At 39.2% G+C, this 22,685-nt stretch overlaps 1 protein-coding gene across 2 annotated transcripts in view; it reads left to right on the top strand.

Moving 5' to 3' along the window:
• The window catches only part of bckdhb (branched chain keto acid dehydrogenase E1 subunit beta), a 76,637-nt gene extending 60,097 nt beyond the window's left edge, over positions 1 to 16,540 (top strand). The window contains exons 9-11 of one of the 2 annotated variants that reach the window (XM_084726127.1): positions 1,488 to 1,574; positions 13,547 to 13,698; positions 16,127 to 16,540. In XM_084726127.1, the coding sequence (XP_084582253.1) occupies positions 1,488 to 1,574; positions 13,547 to 13,687 (228 nt within the window). In that variant the 3' untranslated portion in view covers positions 13,688 to 13,698; positions 16,127 to 16,540. Of the gene's footprint in view, positions 1 to 1,487; positions 1,575 to 13,546; positions 13,699 to 16,063 lie in introns of both variants that reach the window. The other variant, XM_084726126.1, reaches the window with a different exon arrangement.
• Positions 16,541 to 22,685: the final 6,145 nt, after the last annotated feature.

The raw sequence follows: 22,685 nt of genomic DNA, 5'->3' as shown, positions 1-22,685 counted from the left end.
TTGTCTGGATAAATTTTACTTAAAACCTCGTCGAAATGTTTTTTTTACGTAACATTAGGGCTGTAATCAACCATAGAAAAAGTTGGTCAACTGAAATTCTACCTCCTCTTCAACAGGGGTGTGATCATTTCCATATAAAAACTTAAATCGATCTAAAAGAGCTTTAATTTCGATAATCACATCAAGGCAGAATTGATTATTCTCCCATTATCCCGCCACTTCAAAAGACGTCACAGCATAGCAAATTAGCCATCATATCACACTTTACACCATATTGCTATCTTTTTAAAGAGGAATTTGAAAGTGTAAATGACAGTTGTCAGGGCATAAAACCAATGACCTGCTGATCTTCACAAATCAAAACTGCACAGTGTAACAATGCTCAGCTGTCTGTGCTAAAGAAAAATGTTTCAGTCAAAAATTGAATTCAATCGTGACCTAAAAATTGAAAGTCAAAATCAAGGATGTAGAGAATTGTGACACCCCTGATCTTCAATCAGTGAACTGGTTGAAATTTGTATGTCTATCGATTAACTAAATCGGCCACAGTTCATTGAGTGCTCTGTACCCGATAACCTAAATGGGAGGTATTGAAAGTCACATGGCCAAGTACATGAATTTCTGCAGTCTGACCATTTCTTTTTGTCAAACGTAGCAACAACACATACAGAAACTGGCTCTGTTCTTTGATCCTCACTGCTACGGGAGTGTGTTTAACAACAAAGCTAATGCTAACACAGCTCACACTGCAGTGCAAACTTTCACAAAAAAAAAACCCAACATGAACTACATGAACTTTTGTAATGTTCGCACACTATTTTTCTTGACTGTCCCTCAATATTAAAACATTAGTCCAACATCCCCCAGCCTGTGGGAATAGCCACATTAGCCTTGCTACATGCGCCAGATTCAACAGGATAACCTTAGAAAATAAACACTAAAACAACATAAAACATGGCAAAACTTTCAGTTTTGAAGTCGGGTCATGAACAGCTGGTATTTATCGATCATCACTGGCCTTTGTTAAGAAAACAGAAAAAATGCACTTACACATTGTCATCAAAAATAAACTTTATCCTCTCAGCTACTCTGTTCTCTGAAGCTGGTAGGCAATATAACGTTAACATCTGTTCTGGACTTGGACACGGTGTTGATGGGTTTGCAGTCATTAGTGCTCAGTACTTTAATACTCAGAAATAAGTATCAGTATATGTCTCACCACCTCCCAAAATAATGGATTAAGAGCTCTTATGACGGTAACACCAGTGATTGTCCAACCAAAGAAAATTTGGTGAGATCAAGAGGCTGTCAACCAAACAGTTGACCAACCGACCAGAAGGTGTCAGCTCTACATTACATGAATACATAGAGCCTTTGCTACACATCAGGAATATAATGAGATGATCAATGGCTTTACTTGATATGAGTGATATTGAGGGGGATGCGGAACCTTCTGTAATCATCTGTATGTGTCTTTCTTGTTTCAGTCAGTGGTGAAAACCGGACGTTTGCTCATCAGTCATGAGGCACCAATAACCGGAGGCTTTGCTGCTGAAATCAGCACTGCAGTACAGGTGAGTGTGTGCAGTCTGCGTATGAGAACATTCTGTATTTGATGAGCTTTTATTGGGATCTGTAACCCCCAGGAGTAGGAGGTGGTCTTCAAAGGTATTGGTCTTAATAGGTTGCAATGGTTTTGTCAATAAAAGCTCCACTTTGTAATAAAGCTAAAATAGCTTTTTAGTGAATGCCCCACGGCAGAGGTTTAAAAACTGTGAGGCTTGCCTCCCCACAGGGATACACGAGAGTTGAAGTGAAGCACAGAGGGAAAGATGAGAGGCAAAGAGATGTGAAGTGAGAGGGGCAGGTGCATGCCAGTGTTCTAAAAACAAGAATCAAGTTATTGTAAATTCTTGCAATTTGTATTAAAAAAAATACATAGTACTTCTTCTTGGAAATCTGAATACAGTCGTGATAGACATATTTTTAGACTCACTTTTCCCAAGTTTATCATTCTCCAATTCATTCATAAGATTAAATTAACCTGCCCAAAAAGCATGGTAAAAAAGATAATTTTTCTTCAGAATCTAAGTAATCCAGTGGTAGTTGTCTATATAGTGATAGGTACGCTGCAAACAGGAACTACTAGTAGCAAACTGCATACCGTTAGTGGTGCCAATTGATCAAAATGGGTCTGAAGTTGTGACCCGCAACTAGGAAGTTAGGAGTCAGGGGACTCAAATGTTGGTGCTTCCAGGTGATCCCCATAAAAATTTGCCTCAATACTATTATCAAATTCACCACACATATTCTCAGTTAGAGGGTTATAAAAACAGGACATAAAATTAACTATGATTACCCTTATCTATCTTGCATTGTCTAAATGCTTAAATTCAAACAAATATTTATCAAATCAAACCTTGCAGAGGAGTTATAGGAAAAAGACCCTCCTCGTGACTTCACATCTTGCCGTTTATAATCACTGGAAGCCTTTCTTCAGTATAAAAAGTAATTCAATGGACGTTATGGTGCCAATTGAACAACATGGTTCTAATATCCCAACATGGATCTAATATCCCTGGAACTCTGGTATTTTCCTCACTACATTCATATGAAGACACCCTGCATTGAAAATATGTAGACGTACAGGCAAAAATAAATAAAAATAAATCAATCAATTATATCAAATATATTTTTTAAACACTGTCCAAGAATATTACTTGCAATAATGGTATTTTTTAGTACTCAATTTATTTTGAAAAGTTTGAGATTAGTCTTTAAACAGAAGAGAGTTTAACTAAGCAAAAAACACCCAGTGGTTCAATGGATTAATGAATGCTAGTTTGTATAGAGGAGCAGCTTCTTTCTCAACACATAGCTGCACAGAGGGTATTTTGTAAGTTTATGTTACTCATCTGAGACTGTTGATACAGTGGGTCTAACTACCCATATAAGGTTTACTAAATATTGCTCATTGCTCGTTGCTGTCAATACCAAAGGCCTGGACACTGTAACTAAGACATGCCAGAGACCAATTCTGAGCTCAGTGTGATGCACGAGTAAATGAAAAGTCGTCCCCTTCCCATCATCCTAATTACATCTATTCCTGCATGGTGAGATAATTATCTTCAGTATGTGGGGTGTTTTCTCCCTGTGAGGCTCTTAGTAGTGAGTGCCACTCTGCTCTCAGCAAGTAAATTGTCTCAACCATGACAACTCTCCCCTTTACACCCACCTCCTCAAAAGTCACAGGGGTAATTGTATGCACGACTCTGTACGAGCTACCTGGAACTGTTTGCTTGTTAATGCGCCTGAACTCCGAGCCTGAGCAGTAAAACCAATCGATCCTCTTCTCGTTTACTGTACGTCAGATGTTGCTTTCTCCCCCTTTCAGCGAGGGCTTAAATGGCCAGTGAGTCATCCCCCTCATTTCCATGTTTCCATGTTTTCACATTGTGTACGGGTGATGTAAGTTGTTGGTGTGTTCACTGATTGCATTGATCTGCAGTTTTCACATGGCCACAGGCAATCTGGATACACTCACTGGAAAAGAAAACCTTGGACTGGTTGATAGTTGTAATTTAAAAGGATGTAGCTTGACCTACCGGCCTCTGTTACACTGTTAAACCCTGCATTGAATTATAGATATTCCATCTTCAAAGAGAAAGTGATATGCTTGTATTTACTTTCTCACAAATAAAAGGTATGATGGCCCACAGTAGCCTTTTACAGCAGATAAAAGCAGTCTTCTTAAGTGCTGTTTGCTTTTTTATGTATTTTGCTGGAAGTGGTAGTAAGTGAGGATTCAAATTGCCATATTTTAGTTAAAAATACAAATGTCTGGTATATAACAGGCATATGGATGGACAGAAAAAAAGTGGATTATGCTGCTTGAGTGGTTTGAGAGGATTTTGTGGCTGTTTTTGATTGTTTTTCCTCCACATTGAATCTGGGTCAACATTGGAATCCATTTTAACCACTGTGAATCCAAGCAGACTACAGCTTAGCCTGCAAAAAGACCAAGCTAAATCAAGCATTTAAAAAACATCTTTCACATCTACAGGGGGTGAGCGGCTGGTGCTCAGGGAGATGAAACTTTGGGTGGAGCATTGTTTTAACTCTTTCCAGATAGGAGAGTGAGGTCATAACCTCAATGACTCACCATAAAATAAGTGGGATGTGGTATGAGCTGCACTTTAGGGCTGCACATTTCTGGATAGAAAAAGAGAATCATCATTTGCTCACCCAGGAGAATATTATGGTCAGGACTTTCTCATACAACTCTTGAGGAAGCCATTTTTAAATTAAAACATTTATGGGATTAACTCTAGTCTCAATATAGACAGAAGAGCAACATACAATATGATTGTAACCAGTAATTTTTTTGTATAATGTCCACCACCATTTTAATTGTTACAATATATAAATAATGTTTCCTCTTCAACACAACACCAGTATAAACTGCTGAAAAAAAAACTAACCATATAGATTAATCAACTAGGTGTCAGAAGACCCCACATGTTGTCTCAAACTCCTCTGTCATCCGCCTCCTTGATCACCCAGGAAATAAGTTTGTAGTGCCTCTTTTGAATTTGCCTCAACTTTGGCTGCATTTGTGCACGAAGCATCGTCAGTGTTAACACTGAGTCCTCCAGCGATCATCCTGTCGGAGTCTTGCAAGTTGTATCCTGTCAGCATTGAACTGGTCTGTCATATGCTGTGGAGTAAGTCTTTTTGTGGACACAACAGTCGCTGATTGCTTCCATCTGGAGTCCTATTTTGTCCTCTTCATTTCCTTGACCAGACATTAGCCAGGAGCAGCCTTAAATCTAAGCTACAGCACGCCTCTTGTACATGCTCCCCTCCTGGGGTGATCCACGGTGCTGTGTCCAGTTGATCTGACTGGCTGTTGAAAGATGCTGTGCGCAACTTGTTTATCATCTCACGGTCTGCTGCTCGTTAATCCAAACCACTCATTTTCCAATGCCTGCAAGTGTATTTCTGTATAGGTGATACCTGTTTCAGCAATAAGACCAATAAACTAACTGATTAGAGAAAAGTATTGAAAATTGGAGGAGCTACTGGCCGCACCATCTACATGCGTATCTGTTACCATAGCATATTTCCCAGTTTTAGAAACCACTGATGTAATGCAGCTTTTTCATCTGTTGATGGATTTTGAGGCCACGTCATGAGTTCTTGGTTAGATGCAGCTTATGCTGCTAACTCAAAAACAAACGACAAACAATAGAAAAGTGGCAATTAAAGTTAGACTGCACAGTCCAAGTCAGCTTTGATCATGTGAAGGGGATGCTCATAAAAGTAAAGCTTTTATCTGGGAGACTCTGAGTCACAGGTCCTCATAAAGTACAATGACATCCTGGGTTTCAGTATATTGAAGTCAGACTGCTACAGATCAACAGCAGTGTGGATGTTAAGCATCCTGACCTGTGCCACTCCTCCTGGTTAACTAATGCAGCATGCACACATGCTTAGAGTCAAGGGACAAAAAGATAAACTGGCTGTCAGTGTAGCCTGTATAACCTAAGTAGTCAAGCACTTTTGTCCATTGTTCCTGGAAAGTGTGTCTTCGGCTACTACCTATCCACCTCAGGCCACCTACATAAAGATCCATTTATGGATTTGAACTTCTTCTTTGTATAAAGAGCAGAGGGGAGTTTGGTGGGGCTTGGCAAGTTTTCTTTGTCAAACTTTTGGCTTCAGCGCTAGTGATTTAATAATGTGTCATTGACTGGCCTGTTTCCGAGTTTGGCTGATGACTGGATAGGACACAGTAGGACAGAATGAGATGAGGCTGAAGACAATGCTTTCATGGACCTCAGGGATGCACAGAGAGAAATGGTGAATCATCTTGCTTCACTTAACTCTCCAAACCACAACAGTCTCGACTATAGTTGATTCACATTCCACAAGGTAAACACTTAAGCTGATCATTTGGTTTTAGAAATGAAAAGTGAGAGAAAATAATTAAATATTGTATGATTATGACCACTGTCTTGTACAAGAACTTATGGCTGCTAAGGAGAATTTTTTTTTTTAAAAAGTGCAGATAACATACCAAATGTAGGCCTACAGTATGTTATTAATTATAGTAGTTTTGTAGCTATAGTGTTCCTAACTATAGTTTATTCTGCGCACAACCATATAATCACACTGCATTGAATTATAGTGCATTGTCACTCCGGGGGTCTTAGAGTCATCTGCGGGGCCCTTGGATTGCTTGGTTTGAGTTCCACTGGTGGTGCTTTCCATTATCTTTGTGTAATCTAAACCAACAGAGGCCAACGTCCCACCCAGCATATCCCACTGAGTTGTGGCACTGCTCTGGGACATGGTTCACACACTGCTGGCTCCACTCTGGCCCAGTCAGTGATAGATGAAGATGGAGGCTTGCATGTTTTGTGCCACGAAGGCTTCCTAAATCAGACTACCGTAGCTGCCGGTTAGGCTTATCTGAATGAGAAGCAGAGTAGGCCCAAGGCCTGGGGCATCATGCCTAACAGTAAAAGTCCGTCTTCATCAGGTGATATAGTACACTAAACTGCTTTCAAAGGACAGTGTTAATACAAGAGGATTCCTTTAAAAGGCTGGAGAATTGAATACAGGTACCACCACGCTGGGTAGGGGGGGTTATGGAAGTTATATAATGGTGGTCTGCTGCTGCTCATTCCTGCTCAATAGCCTAAAGCCTGATTGACTCATAAGACTTTTTTTCTCTTCATATAACTGCAGGAGTCATTTCTCAACTTCAGAAGTGAAATCACTAATAAAAGTCAATGACGTTTAATCAGTGGAGTTCAATGTCATTTTCACTCTGTTTAAAACTGTCAGGAAATAAATAAATCTTTTATCGAGACTTCATGTTCTGCAGAAATAGCCTTGAGGTACATCTGAAGGAAAAAAGACGAACTCTTACCATACTGGCTGCCTGATGAGAGCTCAGCACTAGAAAAGATGATTGAATGGATGAAAACTCATCTTTAATAGCACTACAAGTTATACAGTACCTATAAAAAGTATTCATCCCTGTGAATGTTTTCCCCTCTTATTGCTTTTAAAAATGGAATCATGGTCAATATGATTTGGCTTTTTTGACCAAAAAATTACAAAAAAAAACTCTTAAGTGTCAAAATGAAAACACTGTCAATTAAATAAATATATGTCATGTAAAATAAGTGATTACATTAATATTCACCCCCTTTAAGTCAGTATTTACTAGGTGGCTTGCACAGTTTGACACTGCTATTTTACTCCATTCTTCCTTGCAAAACTGCAGCAGCTCTGTCAGGTTGCATGGGGATCGGGCGAGAACAGCTCTTTTCATCAGATTTAGGTCTGGGCTTTGACTTGGCCACTTCAGAACATTCACTTTGTTGTCTTTAAGTCATTTGTGTAGCTTTCACTGTATGTGTCAGGTCATTGGCTTGCTGGAAGATAAATCTCCCTTCTCTTGCACACTGAATCAGATTGTGCTTCAAAATTAAAGAAATAAAATGAAATAAAATGGAGATGAGGGGCGGCTGTTTAACTCAGTTGGTAGAGCATCTGCCCCATGTATGGAGGCTGTTAGTTCTCTGCAGCAGCTGCTGGTTCAACTCCCGCCTGCGGCTCTTTGCTGCATGTCATCCCCTCTCTCTTCACCCCCTTTTCCTGTCTACTCTTCAGCTGTACTATCAAATAAAGGCAAGAAAAGACCAAAAATATAACTTTAAAAAAACAGAGATGAAACACCAGAAAAAATATTCAGGGTAGCAGATAAAAGCACAAGATTAAAACATAAAATGCCATATGCTACCCACATGCCTATTCTGAAAGATAGGTTTTTCACAGAGGCCAAATGTCTGAGACTTAATGGAAGACTTTTCCAAAGTTTAGGGACTGCCAATTGAAAAGAACAATCTCCCAGAGTCTTGAAATGTGCCTGTGGAACACTTAGAAAACCCTAAGTTGAGGACCTAAGAGCTTGGCTCTTTGTGTGGGAGTGTAGACATTCAGTAATGTACTGTGGAGCCTCACCATTTGTTAAAAGGAATCCAGTGCAAAGAGATCAAAATAGGTGTAGGATCTGATGATCTGTTGGGTTGTGTTAAGACCCTAGCAGCAGCATTTTGGACGGTTATTAGACTGTGTAATGAAGATTTATTGAGGCCGGCGAAAATAGAATTGCAGTAGTCTTAATATGACTTGATGAATGCATTAGCATTGTATTAGCATCTATTTCATTCAAGTTTGGCTATGTTGCTTCTTTGAAAGAAGCATGATTGAGTCAGCAACCTAATTTAAGTTGAGAATTTAATTTAAATCTCATGGATTGGTTACAGATTACACCAAGTTTACACAGACTAGATTGACAGTATGAGGGAAGGGTATCAAGGTACAGCGTAATTGTAGGTTGAAGGTTATCAGGAGCAATAATGAAAATTTCATTTTTATCTGCATTTAACTGCACAAACAGATTTGTCATCCAGTTCATAATGGCATTTAAACAGTTGTTCAGTACAGACAGTTAGGATTAAATGATCAGTGCATTTTTCATCAGGTTTAAATAAAAATACAACTGGGTGTCATCAGCATACAAATGATAGGCAGGAGCATGTAAATAGAAGATAAAACGGGCCCCAAAACCAATCCCTAGGGGAGACCACATGGCTGAGCAGCAGTGTCTGACACAAGTTCACCTACAGAGACTGACAAAGTTCTGTTTAGAAGACAGAAGAAGAACCACTCAAATGCAGTGCCAGAAATGTGCACCATGTGGATGAGAATTTGGTGGTCGACATTATCAGATGCTGTGCTAAGGTCCAGTTAAACCAGAACCGATCAATGTCCAGCATCTGTACCCATCAAAATGTCATTTGAATTGTTTTGAATTGTTTTCATAAAATCCTAGTGAAAGAGGGAAGGTGGCAAGACTTGATGTGAAAATTCTGATGGGAGTGTTGTTCATGTTAGTTTTACATTGTTGGGGAGACTCTTGCTGTATGGATGGAATTAGGGCTGTGGAGAAGTTATACTGAATTTATCACGAGAACAGAGAAACATGGAGGAAAGTTTGAGGTTACATTAACTGGGGACCAGGGGAAGTAGAGATAAAAACTTGTTTCAGCGTCTCAAAAACATCCTAAATAAGGGCCCGGTTCTCTCCACCACTATTTGAGCATTTACAGTATATTATACAGAGAAAATATAAATTATGTTGAATATTCCACGTAAAACATTATGTTTTATGTTGGTTTGCTGGTTTGGAGGCCTGGAATTTCTAAGTTGATGTAGCAAGTGATATTGGCAGTTTTCTGACCCTGTCTGACTGCAACCTCTAATCTGTGGGTGTTTCTGACAAATTCCAATTTTTGTGTGACAGGAGACACAATATCATCACTGCAACTCTAAGCCCCTGCTGTGAGGTATTTTTGAATCCTGCGCCACTGCAGGATGCAAGTGTTTTGGCACTGCCATTTTGGCATATTTTTATTCTGACATTTTAAGCATATTACATATAATGATGCACTTCCCCAAAGATAAACACTGATTTGAATGAAATCTGAGTTGTGTGGCCATTCTCTGTCCAGCTGTGGTGGCAGGCAGTCAGACTACTGTACTTTTCTCCCACTTCCAGTAAATGTATTTAGAGTAGATTACAGACGTGATCCAGACAAAAGAGCAAACTCCCTGGTACTGTCTGACTGGTTGTCTGTAGTTGGGTAGAGAATAGAGCTTGAGGTTGTAATCTCGATGGTCACAGATAATCACATTGTCACTTTCATCAATAAACTGAGATGATAAGATACCTTGTCGTGTTATTTTGGGTCATTGGTAGGAAGTTTTTGATTCCTTTTTGTTCTCCTGCAGGAATTTCACCATGGTCAAAGTTCACAGTGTAATAAATACCTTGGTCAAAAGCTCACTCACTGCATATCATGCTATCAAATAAATACTGTAGAAAAATAGAGCTTTTCAGTCAAGCATTCACAGAAGCAGTTTTATAGCAATGCTGTGATTGTGTGTGGATCTAGACCTGACAAGAAAAAAACCCTGTTATGAGTGTAATGTGCGGGCAAAGAGGATGACATCCACATCCAGCTTTGCTCCAGGCCGAGTCTATTCAAGTACACTCCTGTTCAGCTTCAACATTCCCAAGTTTGTGTTTCCAGTAGATGAAGCTGAACTTTGCCCAAGAAACCACCACTTATCTTTGTAAGCTAGGTGCCAGTTATGGCATGCATTAATGATGTTTAATTTATCTGTTAAACAAGACTGAACTGTTTTTATAAGCTCATGAGCATGCAGTCAATCTATAGTTAATATTCACTGCTGATGATCAATGCCCAAAGAAACCTATGGCATAGTCTGCTGCAGGCTACATGAGCAAAGATGCAGGTCACACCTGCTGTCTGTATTGTGTACTGTAGCAAGCTTCACATTTTCAAAGAATGATCTGTTCATGATGCAGAGCCACTGTCTTTATTCTCTATTCACTCTACTCTCTACTCACATACAATTTTTTTAAATATACAACCGGCTTTGAATGCACTTCATAGACCCTAAGGCCATGAACATTTGTCAGCACATGAATGCAATCTGCTTATGAAAACATGAAAGAAAAAAAATGTCAAGATTAGGCTTTCACGTCACTAGTAGTACACTGGCTGTTGTCAGGATCTGCCACAACCTGTTGAAGAGAATCAGTCTCAGGCTCCTCTGAGGTCTGCAAAGAAGAAGGAAACCAAGCAGTGAAGAGGAAAGGAGGGTTTGTTGAACTACTTGTCTCCATTTAGTGTACATTCATTAAGGCTAATCACAGTTAATTAGGCGGGTGGAGTAGACTGCAAGTGCAAGGGTGCAGGAGTCCAGCTGCCAGGCAGATAGAAGTGCCAGTGGCATAGATATCAGGGGGAGCTCCCCCTGGTTTGGGGTTTTCATTTGTAACAAAATGAGAGACCTTGTGACTACAGGGCTGGCCTCTCCTCACTGCCTCTTTGTGTCAGAGAATCAATTGGAAGATCTGACTGATGATTTGGGCATTTCACACTGCACTTCTACTAGCTCTGGGTTATGTCCATTGGAACACACAACTGCTTACATTCTACAACCCTGATTCAAAAAAATTTTGGACACTGAAACGCAGATAAAAACAGCATGCAATGATTTCCAAATCCCTTTCAATCTATATTTGATCAAATACAGTACAAAGAAGATATTCCATGTTCAAACCAATTATGTTAATTGTTCAAAATGTTCAAAACTTAAACAGTTAGTGTCCTCCCAAATGCCTACTGAGTGTCTGAAGATTCTCAGTCATCCAGGTCATGGTATTCATAGCAAGGGATGTCGTAGGCAACTGGACTTGATAGAGTTCTTGAAGACGTTTCGCCTCTCATCCAAGAAGCTTCTTCAGTTCTGACTGACTGATTGGGAGTTCAGGTATTAAACCTATGTGGGGTTGTTAACACCTAGAGGGGCATGCGACTCATTGTGTGAACTGTTGGGGCCACCTGGGAGGAAGTGTGGAAGCAAAGCCAACAAATCCTAGGCTTAAGTCGGGGTCACCTTACTTTTGAATGTGCCAGGATTGTGCCAGTGTCAAAGTTTTCTTAGCCCGGGCCTAACAACTCCCTCAGCCTTGGTCTAAGACAGTTCTAAGAATGGTTTTGACCCTCGGCAATACAGTATGAAAAGCTCTTTTTATGTTCTCTTATTGGTGCAAAAAGACATGGTTATGTTTGTATCATCCCATTAATTTCAATAATGATTGTTTGAACTCAGCGATACAACCAAAGACCTGTCTTCCAGACGGGAAAGCTCTCACTATGACATGTCAATTCCATAGACGGACAGATCAGCAAGTTTCTGCTGCTCTGTCGCTCCCTTTGTCTTGTTATGTTGCATTTTTACAGGCTATAAAAGTACCAAAGCACAAAAGGCTCCTCATGAAGTTAGACATTCTCCTGGACTCTGCCAGAGGTTTTATAAGAAATGAAAAACATAGAGTGAAACATACAAGTCCGGCCCTGCCAAACTGCTCCATGGCAGCCAATTGGTGGGTTGGTAAAGTGTGATTACATGGATGGTGATGCTCAGTCAGTCAGTATCGCAAGAAACAGGTCAAAATCTGTTCTGTGTGTCTGTCAGAGACAGACTGTGCATGCATAAACAGGCAATACACAAAGAGGGTGCTGTGCAACGTCCTCGCAGTCAACTAGTACACTTTTGTTTTGGTTGTTTGAGTTGTTTGCAGGTCAGTTTAATTTGAAAGAGGGTACTTCAGGTCTCTGTCTGGAAATCTGTGTGCTCACTTCCAAGTGTGTTCATTTAACTCATCAGGGGGTTTGTCCCATTTGGAGTGTTTTGGCCAACTTCATTCTGCTTTGTCTCCATGGGAGGAGGTCAAAAGCCAATAAAGACACGAGTCATGGCTTGTTTTGCACTCAAATTGCCTGAACACTGGCCTGCCCTGAAGAACCTGAATGAACCTTTTTGGCTTTTAGCATACAAATCCGATATGGAAATGAAATTATGTTGTCAAGTTCTTTGATATATTCCAAAGTAGCTGTTTTATACTTGTTTTTTCCAATCAATATCATAAATCCACTCTTGATAGTGTTGGAAACTTGGGATATGCCCAATGATTGAGATGAGGTAAATTAGATGCATGTCCTGACTGAACATACTGGTGACATGCAGCAGGCGATGTTCAGAGATTCAAAGACATTTGTTATCATTATACAACACAGGGTTGTACAGACAAATTAGAGTTGTAGGTCCTTCATAATATACACAAAACACAACACAAATGATTACATTCAGAGTGGAATAGGGTGAAAATGTAATATATATGTATATGCACATATACACACAGATAATGTTCTAGTGCATTTTTCTGAATTTTGGTCAGCAGCAACAATAAGATGATGATAATTTGGCTGACATCCTAACATTAAAAGTTCAACATCTGGGAAATGGTTTCTATCAAGTGTGCATGTGTTTCAGAATGAAGCATCAACATAAAGACAGAGCCCTCCTCCCGTCGAACTCTTGTGTTGTGCATCGCCATCAGCTCAGAATGTCATCCGCCCCTCAGGTGCAATGGCCTGAGGGCCAGCTTGAGTCCCATTTCATTTTTCTGGCCAGACTTTATCCAGGAGCATTCTCAAGTTTCAGCTGTAGCATGGCTCTTATCCGCTCACCTCCTCTCCTCCTGGAGCAGTCACCCATGGCGGTGCACCCAGCTGATCTAACTGCATGTTTGAAAGATGCTAACTGCATTTGTTGATCGCCTCAAGGTCCAGTCAAACCCTGCATCTTCACTTTCCGATGTCCACAGGTGGTGTATTTTGACAATAAACCCAAACCTTGTAGATAAAAGAAAAAAGTAGCAACGTTTGAAGGAACTACCTACAACTGCATCCTACATGTGCAGCTGTTGCCTTTAAGAAACCACCAGCCTGAAAACGTTAGCTCACCCGAGTGAATGTTTGAGCACTGACAGCATATTTGTCCTCATCTGTGTTTTTCATTTACCTTGCAGGAGGAGTGCTTCCTCAACCTGGAGGCTCCCATCAGTAGGGTCTGTGGTTACGACACCCCCTTCCCTCACATCTTTGAACCCTTCTACATCCCAGACAAGTGGAAGTGCTTTGAGGCAATCAAGAGGATGATCAACTACTGAAGCCCTGTCAGGTAGTGAAGATCTGACAGCTTTCTTTGAAGCAAATTTATGAAGGCACATTATGTAATTTTCAAACACTTAGTGTATATTAAAGCCTGTCAACAATTGCCCTATAATCGGCATTATTTATTCCAGTAATGTAGTTGCGAAGACAGGAAAAATATAACCTGCCATCAGTAACAAACAACCGCATTAGACAGACAGTTTAATTGCATTTCATATTTTCTTTTCCTACTATTGAATATAATCCTCCCCCAGACATATAGATTATTCTTATCCAGACATCACAGGTGTATACACACTCCAGGGTCCTATCCAGACACTGTATCATATGTATCTGAAATGCAGCTCTAGTGACCAAATGGGATTATATTTTATTTCCCAGCACATTAGGTTTTATCTGTGGAAAGAAAATACAAGAAAATGCACATTTGCCCTTGGCCATATAGCATTTGTAATCAGGCTAAAAACTGTGTGGATGCTTTCAAACATACAGTATGCTCTCTACAAATTTGACTGTTGGTTAAGAGTCTGGAATTTACTGACACTGACTTTCTTTCTGTTCAGCCACCTGCAGTAAATTATGTAATAATTTCATTTTCTGGGAGTCATGCAACATACTGTCCAGGAGCCAACACCAAAGGCCTAAATAAACCATTAAAAGATTTGTGCAAGATGGAAAAATCAAATACAATTCTATAATTAAGCAAAAAATTTGGACACCACAAAATTAAATGCTAAACTAAATACATAAGTCCAGCTCAGTTACAAATATTAAAGGTCCAGTGTGTAAGATTTACTGGGATTTATTGGGAGAAAAAGATAGAAATGGGATATAATATTCACAAGTATGTTTTCTTTAGGGATGCAACTAACAGTTATTTTCATTACTGATTAATATGTCGATCATGGTCTCGAGTGATTGATTAGTTGTTTGGAAAAAATTGAGCAACATTTTTCATTATTTTATTTTACTTTACATTTTATGGAGCAAACCCCAGGTTCTCTTCTGTGGCCATCATTTTGAACCACCATGTTTCTACACATTTTGGATGAATTCTGCAGCCACATAGGTTCTTGTACATGATTGGAAGGGAAGAGTGAGACAAAGTTTTTGCAGTTTGCAGTCTTACTGCTGGGTGTCACTAAATCCTACACGCTGGTGTTTAATAGTATTATTGTTTTAATAGAATTATTATTTTAAACTCATCTGTCTAACATACCTTCCTATCTTACTTCTGCATACCACAGCCTAGCCCAGCTAGCTGGCTACAAAACGGTTATCTCATCCAGTGAACGGTCAAGCGATAAAATGCAAAAATTTAAGTTTTCTTTGTCTTCCATGATGGTAAACCATCAGTAGAAAAAAAATAAGCCGTATAAAGGACCACTGTGTTAGATCATCACCTTCTTTTTCCAAGTGTGTAGGAGAAACTGTGGAGGACTCAAAACTTGAAAAATGCAAAAGGCTGTATCTAGTGGCATTGCTGGGTTTGTCCATTCTGAGCTATGGTAGAAACGTGGCAGGCTTTGAGGAAGAGGGCCCGTCATATAAAGTAATCATTCAAGGTCACAAAACGCAGTGATTCTCATTTTCAAGTGATTTTACATCAATGAAAAACACTTACATTTCTTAGTTTTTCTGCCAATAAATTATCAAAATCTTACACTTTTTGTATGTCGACTTGGGCTCTGGAAAATTCTGTCGTTTTTCACAATTTTTGTGACATTCTATAGACCAAATTAGTCACCTCTTATATAACAAAATAAACAGCAGATTAATCAATAATGATTGTTGAGACAGAAGCCCCAGCAAAACTTGTCAGTGTGCTCAGGTATGTGTTTGTTTGCTTTCCCTATGTAGACATGCTTCGCTAACACTAAAGCCTCCGAGTGTTCAGAGGATTCCGCAGCATCTGTTTTGGGTGGATTCACACCTGGATTTAGAGCTGCCGGCTTGTAATCAGACCACCCAAGTCTGATTTCAGTGCCAAGTGTTAACAGGTCCTACATGTCGTGGATATGCCCCATTTAGTCGTGCGACTCACACTGTTATCTCATCCTGGAGGCATGTTATTGTCTTTCATTGGTTGCAGAAGTTGAATAATCCTTCGAGATGGGACAGTCAGTCAGCCAGACTCTTTCGTAATCCCTTCCTAATTCGGTGTCATCTTGAGTTATAGCCATTATGACATTGGTCTCCATTAATAAGGTGGAAAGAGCCATTAATAAAACATTTAATTGAATCCAACACGTCACCTCTCATCCCCACTGCTCACCATCTCCATCCAGCTCTACTTTTCCTCCTCATCTGCCATCCCCCCGCGGATCGCCAAGTTATTCCCCTCAATTTATTGAACCTCTCTTCTCTTTCAGAGCCAACTTCTGGTCACCCTGAACTCAACACTCTCTCCTTTTCCTCTTCATTCATCCAATCAGTGGAGATCAGCCAGGAAAAGACACTTTGTTGACCATCCAATCAGGAAGCAGCATCCAGATGGGCTCCATGTCCCTGTGTGTCCTCCAGCTAAAAGACTGTTACAGTACCTCTGGATCAGGGAACCTCATTCTGTTGCAAGGGAAAATGACCTCATCCACTCTGTATGGTGAAGCTCAACCTTATCATCAATATAATGCACATAAATTCATTTCCTCTCACATAAGAGTTGGATACTGTGGGGATTATTTGGTTGAATTTGTGACTGTCTGCCTTTCTGTGCTGTTACTTTTGATTGAATGTGTTGCACTCTGCTCTAATCTTTATTAAGTTTGACAAGAACTGACCCTTATTGTACTAATACAATGGACCTTTGGGTTTTGAGGATAATAAACTAATCAGAATTGGTGAAAACAGGTGTTTGGTGTTTTGCGTTGCTTTGAATTTGTTAGGATTTTCCAGTGTCATTTTGGCAGCAAAAAGCCAACAAGTTACCCGTCCCAAGAGGTTGCTCCTCATCCTGAGATTCAGATAAATATATACGTCAGGCTGGCAAAGTCTGCAAACTTGCTAAATCTTCTGATGACGTCTGGGAGTTTTACAATCCCAGGACAAATTTTACAACTTGTTGAACATATTTATTGCATTAGCTTTTGATTTTTCAGCCAGCTGTTCACCCTGTAGGCAAAGCAGAAGAGCTTTTCGGTTACAGAAGCACTTTGATTTAAAGATGAAAAACTGTAAAACTGTGGAAAAGTCATAGAATTTTACATCTTGGCCACTGTGCGAACTTTTGTCCTACTGTAAAGTTTTAAGACCTTTCCATTTTATCAGTGCTTCCATGAGAATATTGCCTTTCCTTGTTAAACGTCTTGTCCATCTCTTGCCATCTAAACTTTTGATATGGAGAGTCATGGAATCGATCAGGGCCGTAGTTGGAACTCTGTGTCCTTCTACTGCACGTTACAGAGAAATCTTGAATCATAGGTAAACTATTACCTCAACGACAATGAGAACTGACTGTCAGGGGTTGGAGTTCTGCCTGTGCCTCCATTATGAGACACTGGTGAGAAATGATGGCGTCCTCAACTCCTCCACCACTCTGACAGCTTGTTTGTGCAGAAAAAACACAAATGTGGTAAGAAAATAAAGAGCAAAAGTGTAAAACATGCCAAACTCTAGAGGCTGCAGCATTGCATTGTGGCAGGATTTGACCTCAAGCTGGCATTAGAGAAGAGATTACAGAATTAAAAAAGAAAGAAGAAAAGGAGTCTTCCTCGAGACTATGAATGTGCTCAGCTACGGCAGCTGAGAACGGCTACGCTTGTGATCATTTCATGTAATGCTGTCATCTTGAGATCATGAGTTAATTACTTCGTTACCACGAGAAAACAAGCTATTATTCTGTGGATGATGCTCTAATGACGTAACCACAACAAACAAAACTACGCATTCATGCTTCATCTTACTGTTCATTGATGAATCCTCCCCGACAGTCATGACAGTGATCTTGAAGTCTGAAATCAGGTGTGAACTAATCAACTGCACACTAAGTTCTCCATAATCATCCCATCATCTCAAGACAACAAAATTGCTTTCTCATGATAAATTGTCTTGAGAAATTGGCAGTTTTCTTGAGATCACATGATAAATTAACCTGTTATCACGAGAAAGCAAGCTTGAAATATCAAAATAAGCAGCTCATAATCTCAAGATAATGGCACTGAAAAATAATTGCACACAAATATTCTGGAGGAAGCAAATTTGAAGCTAAACAGCCAGTAAAAATCAGTTACCTGCCTGACTGATCATCAAACTGGACAGAGTTCCTCTGGGGAGCATGAAAAGACAGGCTCTCGTTAGGGTGCATCCTCTGGGGCCCATGAGTACCTACAACAAATTTTAACCAAACAATTATACAGTTTGTGTGCAAAGTTGACAGTTTTGTTGCTGCACTGTTGCATTATTACACAACCAGCAGATATAAAGCGACATTAGCATTCCTGTGGAGTTGTGTTTATGGTCACTTGATGAATAAAAGTCCAATATTCACCCTCCTTTTAACCCTCTTTCAGTCTATTAATGCCTGAGAGACGTATTTGCTTCTCACTGGTAGATTTGGTCGACAACCCTAATTGCAAAAAAGCTGCCGCTGTGAAAAACATCAATAAAGGCAGAATGCCACAATTTGCAAATCCTTTTCAACTTATATTCAATTAAACACAGCACAAAGACAAGACATTTAATGTTCAAACTGATAAACTTTATTATTTTTTTGTAAATATACACTCGTTCTGAATTTGATGCCAGCATAACAAAAAAGTTGGGACGGGCAGTTTATCAGTGTTCTAACGCCTTTTCTTTTAACATTTAGTGTTTGGGAACTGAGGGCACTAATTGATAAAGTTTTGAATGATTTTATATATGATTTCAGTCAACAGTCTGGGGTTTCTGTTGTTGTGTTTGGTGTTTCTGAGCATCCCACAACTTCTGTCTGTTGTTACCACAGTCCCAACTGTTTTTTTTTTGTTTGTTTGTTTTTTCTGAGCATGTTGCAGGCATCAAATCCAGTTTGAATATTAATTATCTCGTCTTCATTATTATATTCGATTGAACATAGGTTGAAAATAATTTGCAAGTTGTTGCTCTCTGTTATTTACATTATACACAACTTTTTCCCAACGTTTATGGAATCAGGGTTGGAGGACTGTAGTGTACAGTGTGGAAATGGTGTTGATAAGAGTCAACCAAAATCAGTTAAGTTGCACGCCATTAAACCAAAAAAAAAAAAAAAAAAAAGACACTCAGAAGACACAAAAAATTTCCGCCAAGCTGAGAAGACCTGCAGTTTTGGTAATAATTCTCTGAGGTCTTGCCAGTACAAGAGCTTAAGAGTAGCTCCTCACTTCCACATCATCATTTTATAAATTAGCGTTACAAGTGGTTTCTACTTAAGCACCTTTTCTTGTACCTTTTGTTCCATGCTTGCCTTCTTTTTTTGCGTGTGTGCTGTTGATCCTATTTGAAGAGCATGTTGAAGAGACACGTCACTTCAGCTCTCACAATACTGCAGCCATGTCTCTTCTGGTGTCTCCTGCACAGTTTCAACCACACATTGACATCAACATAAACATGTGGAAAGTGATGTTTGTTAAAAGTAAACCAAAACAGACTTATTTATTCCTTAATGTGGTATTGCATGTGCCAGTTTTTTCCCCATATGTTCAGTTTGCAATCCAGAAACAAGCGTTGTAGTTGTTGTTGATGTAGCTGTGACAGCTCTCTCCTTCACTGTGTACAGCATTGCTGCCTTATGGTCATTCGCTCCTCACGCAGTTTTAAGCCTGTGGGAAAAGAATAATCAGCTCGCTAATGAAACGTTTACAGTGGAGGCAGAAGACACACCAGCGAGTCCAGATGGCCCCGTGCCTCGAGGTCTTTGCTTTTAATTTGCGTTTCAAGTGCTGAACTCGACCCATCAGCGGAGTTTAGGGGAAAGGTGAGAACGACTTCAAAGTGTGACTATTAAATTAACAGAGTGATGTTTTCCCTGCGGCTCAAACTGCACTGTAAAAAAAAAAAAAAAAAAGTTGAGAAAACTCATAATTTCACAAGCCTTCACAAGTTCTTCAGTTATATTTTAAAATAAACTTTAAAAAAAAAGTTTTGCTTACCTTGAGATCATTTACTTTCTCCTTTATATAAACTTGAATCTTTGAGTTCATTTTGAATATTGTTCTCAGTGAGGTGACAAATGTGATTTGTCATTATTTGGGTGCTTGAAAATTAAATGGTTGACACTGAAAATATAAAATGATTAACCGTTATTCACTTTAGTGAGTTTACTCAGTTTTTGAGATACAAATTGTGTTGTATCTGAAACTCAAAGATTCAAGTTCATCTAAAGAAAAGTAAATTATCTCAACCACAGACTGTAGCAAAACCTTTTTTTAAGTTTAATTCAAAACTTAAAGGAGAAATCTGTAATATATTTACTAAAATAAATCATAAAATGACCTTGATATGTCATCAGAGTACAAGGAAACATGAACTCGCTTCTATGATAAGAGCACTACAGCTGTGGTGTTCTCCTTTGAAATTTTTATTCTGGCCCAGAATGTTCGCTAAATGAGAATTTGTCTGTTTATGAGTCATAACAAATCATTAATAATCTTTAAGAAGGAGTAGATGTTTGTATCAGTTAAATGGAGTAATACGTTAATGGAGTCTGGCAGGTAGTGTGTATTTTCAGAACAATGGGCTTTTTGTCTTCAGGATAACGCTTCACATCGACAGACAACTGACAGTTATGAGCAGTTGATCAACTTACAGTGTACAACTCATCATCACTTGTTCTTATCAACGCTCTGCTTGTCTTACACTCCTGCAGAGCTTCCCCGAGCCTGAGGAGGATTTGTATATTAAACAGTATTTCAAACTATTTTTACACAGTCTGTGGCTCCAACTCGCTATTTGGACTGCTGTCCTCTTTTTTTTAATTAATTGTTACATATTGCTCCTTTAAGAGTTGAAGGATGCCTTGGAATCATTATTTGTCTCAACTTTCTTTTGTTTTTTTTTTTACATTGTGAGCTTTTGAAGAGTACAGTGCAAAACGTCTTGATGTCTTGAGTATGACTTAAATTCAAATCTGGACACCAGAGGCTCCCATGGTTTTCATGTAACTCAGCCATCTGGAAAATCATCTGATAAAATCACGAACATTACACAGTTTGTACTTTTGGCTATTTCTTTGTGTTATTTGGAAATATTTTAAAGTATAGAGATCAAGATGTGCGCTGCAGTGTGCACACCATGCCTATTTTTCGGAGCAACTGCTTTCAATATGTCACTTTGTAAACAATTTGTGAAAGTGATGGAAACGGCTTTGTGTGCAGTAGAGAAAAACTGCGTCTCTGAAGTTTGGGTATCCAAGGAATACACTAAATGAAACCAGTTGGCAGCGTGTATTTTGACTTGTGACTTGTAAAAATAAATACTTTGGGGATGGTTGTGATAGAACTGAACTGTTGTACTTCAGGGTAACAATGAGGAGGCCCCTTCTGAAGTACATACACGGCTTTTCAACATGGGAACTTTCAAAGGGAGACATTTGTAAATGTCTTCTTGGACCAAAGCTGGAATGCAGATTCATGCGTCTGCACCAAAAGCCTTCTTCCTGTTTCTCATGATCATATGTGCAGTAACAGAGGTGAGACGTAGTTCAAATACTTTGTTGTTACTTAAGTAGAGTTTTCAGATATCTGTACTTCACATGAGTTTATTTTACTTTTACTCTGTACATTTTAACACAAATATCTGTACTTTCTACTGCTTACATTTTCAAAACAGGCTCATTATTTTATTTTTAATGCATTTGAGGGCATTTATTGATTATTTTATCTTGCATCATTGTGAACCACCTTCCCAACATCAAGAGTGATTTCAATCTAAACGGATGAGACAATAACATAGAAAAGACAATTCATTGGTGTATCCATCAGTGTGTATCGCACACAACAGACATAACAAGACAAAAGGACATAATTTAACAAGACAAAACAAACTAACAAGGTGTAATAAGACAAGATAACATAACATGAAACTGACATAACAAGATGAAAATGATGTGACAAGATGAAAATTACGTAAAAGAAGCAACAAGAGAAAAAACAAGATGAAAAAGATGATGAAAAATGATGTAACACGTCAGAAAAAATGTTACAGCAAAAAAAAGACAAAAATTACTAACAAGACAAAAACAACATAAAAGAGGTAACAAGACAAAAAAGACTTAACATGATGAAAATCATGAAAGATGAAAACAGGAGACAGAGAAGGAGACTCAATAATGGTAGAAATGTGAGGTTCAGTCAGCTGTAAGCAGAAAACACAACACTTTGAGTTCATTTTAAAGCCTGTACTTTGATTGGTTACTGGAGCAAAGAAATTGAATCAGAACTTCTACTTCTAACAGATTTTTTTTTTTTTTACAGTAGTATCTGTACTTCCACTTGAGCATGGAATGTGTGTACTTTTTCCACCTGTGTACAGTAAAAAATACATTGGAGCCACTCTCTCCTCACCAGTGTGACACCTATGTTAACATCTGGGCAGTTTGCAGCACCCGGAATTATCAGCGCCAGGCGAAAGAGAGAGCAAAGATTGGGATGGTTTACCCTGTGAAAAAAAAAAATTGAAACAATTCCACTAATCAGCGAGTATCTGCTAAATCCTTGTAAAGTTTCAGATAGGATTCTCAGCACTCTGCACCACAAACCCTGGTCAAAATGTAAAGATAAAATCATGTCTGTCATTTTGGTCTGGGTGAAAGCAGGGCCTTAAACCACGGTGGTGAGGCGGCCCCTTTTTTGGGCGGGGTGGCAAAGATGACCTCTGCTTGGTAGGAAGGCCATAATAGCATCTGTGCTCTGACAGTGTGTCATTACACACTATATTTACATGAAACGCAAAAACCCGGGGTGGTAGGTCACGACGTGAAGCTACGGGGGGTGAAGATGCTCTGGTGCATGTCGAACCATACAACCAGAGATTACTGAA

This window comes from Lutjanus erythropterus, chromosome 9, assembly GCF_056507025.1.
Source record: "Lutjanus erythropterus isolate fLutEry1 chromosome 9, fLutEry1.hap2, whole genome shotgun sequence".
NCBI classification, from domain to species: domain Eukaryota; kingdom Metazoa; phylum Chordata; class Actinopteri; order Lutjaniformes; family Lutjanidae; genus Lutjanus; species Lutjanus erythropterus.
The sequence above is the reverse complement of the archived record's forward strand: the minus strand, read 5'-3'. Positions and strand labels throughout refer to the sequence as shown.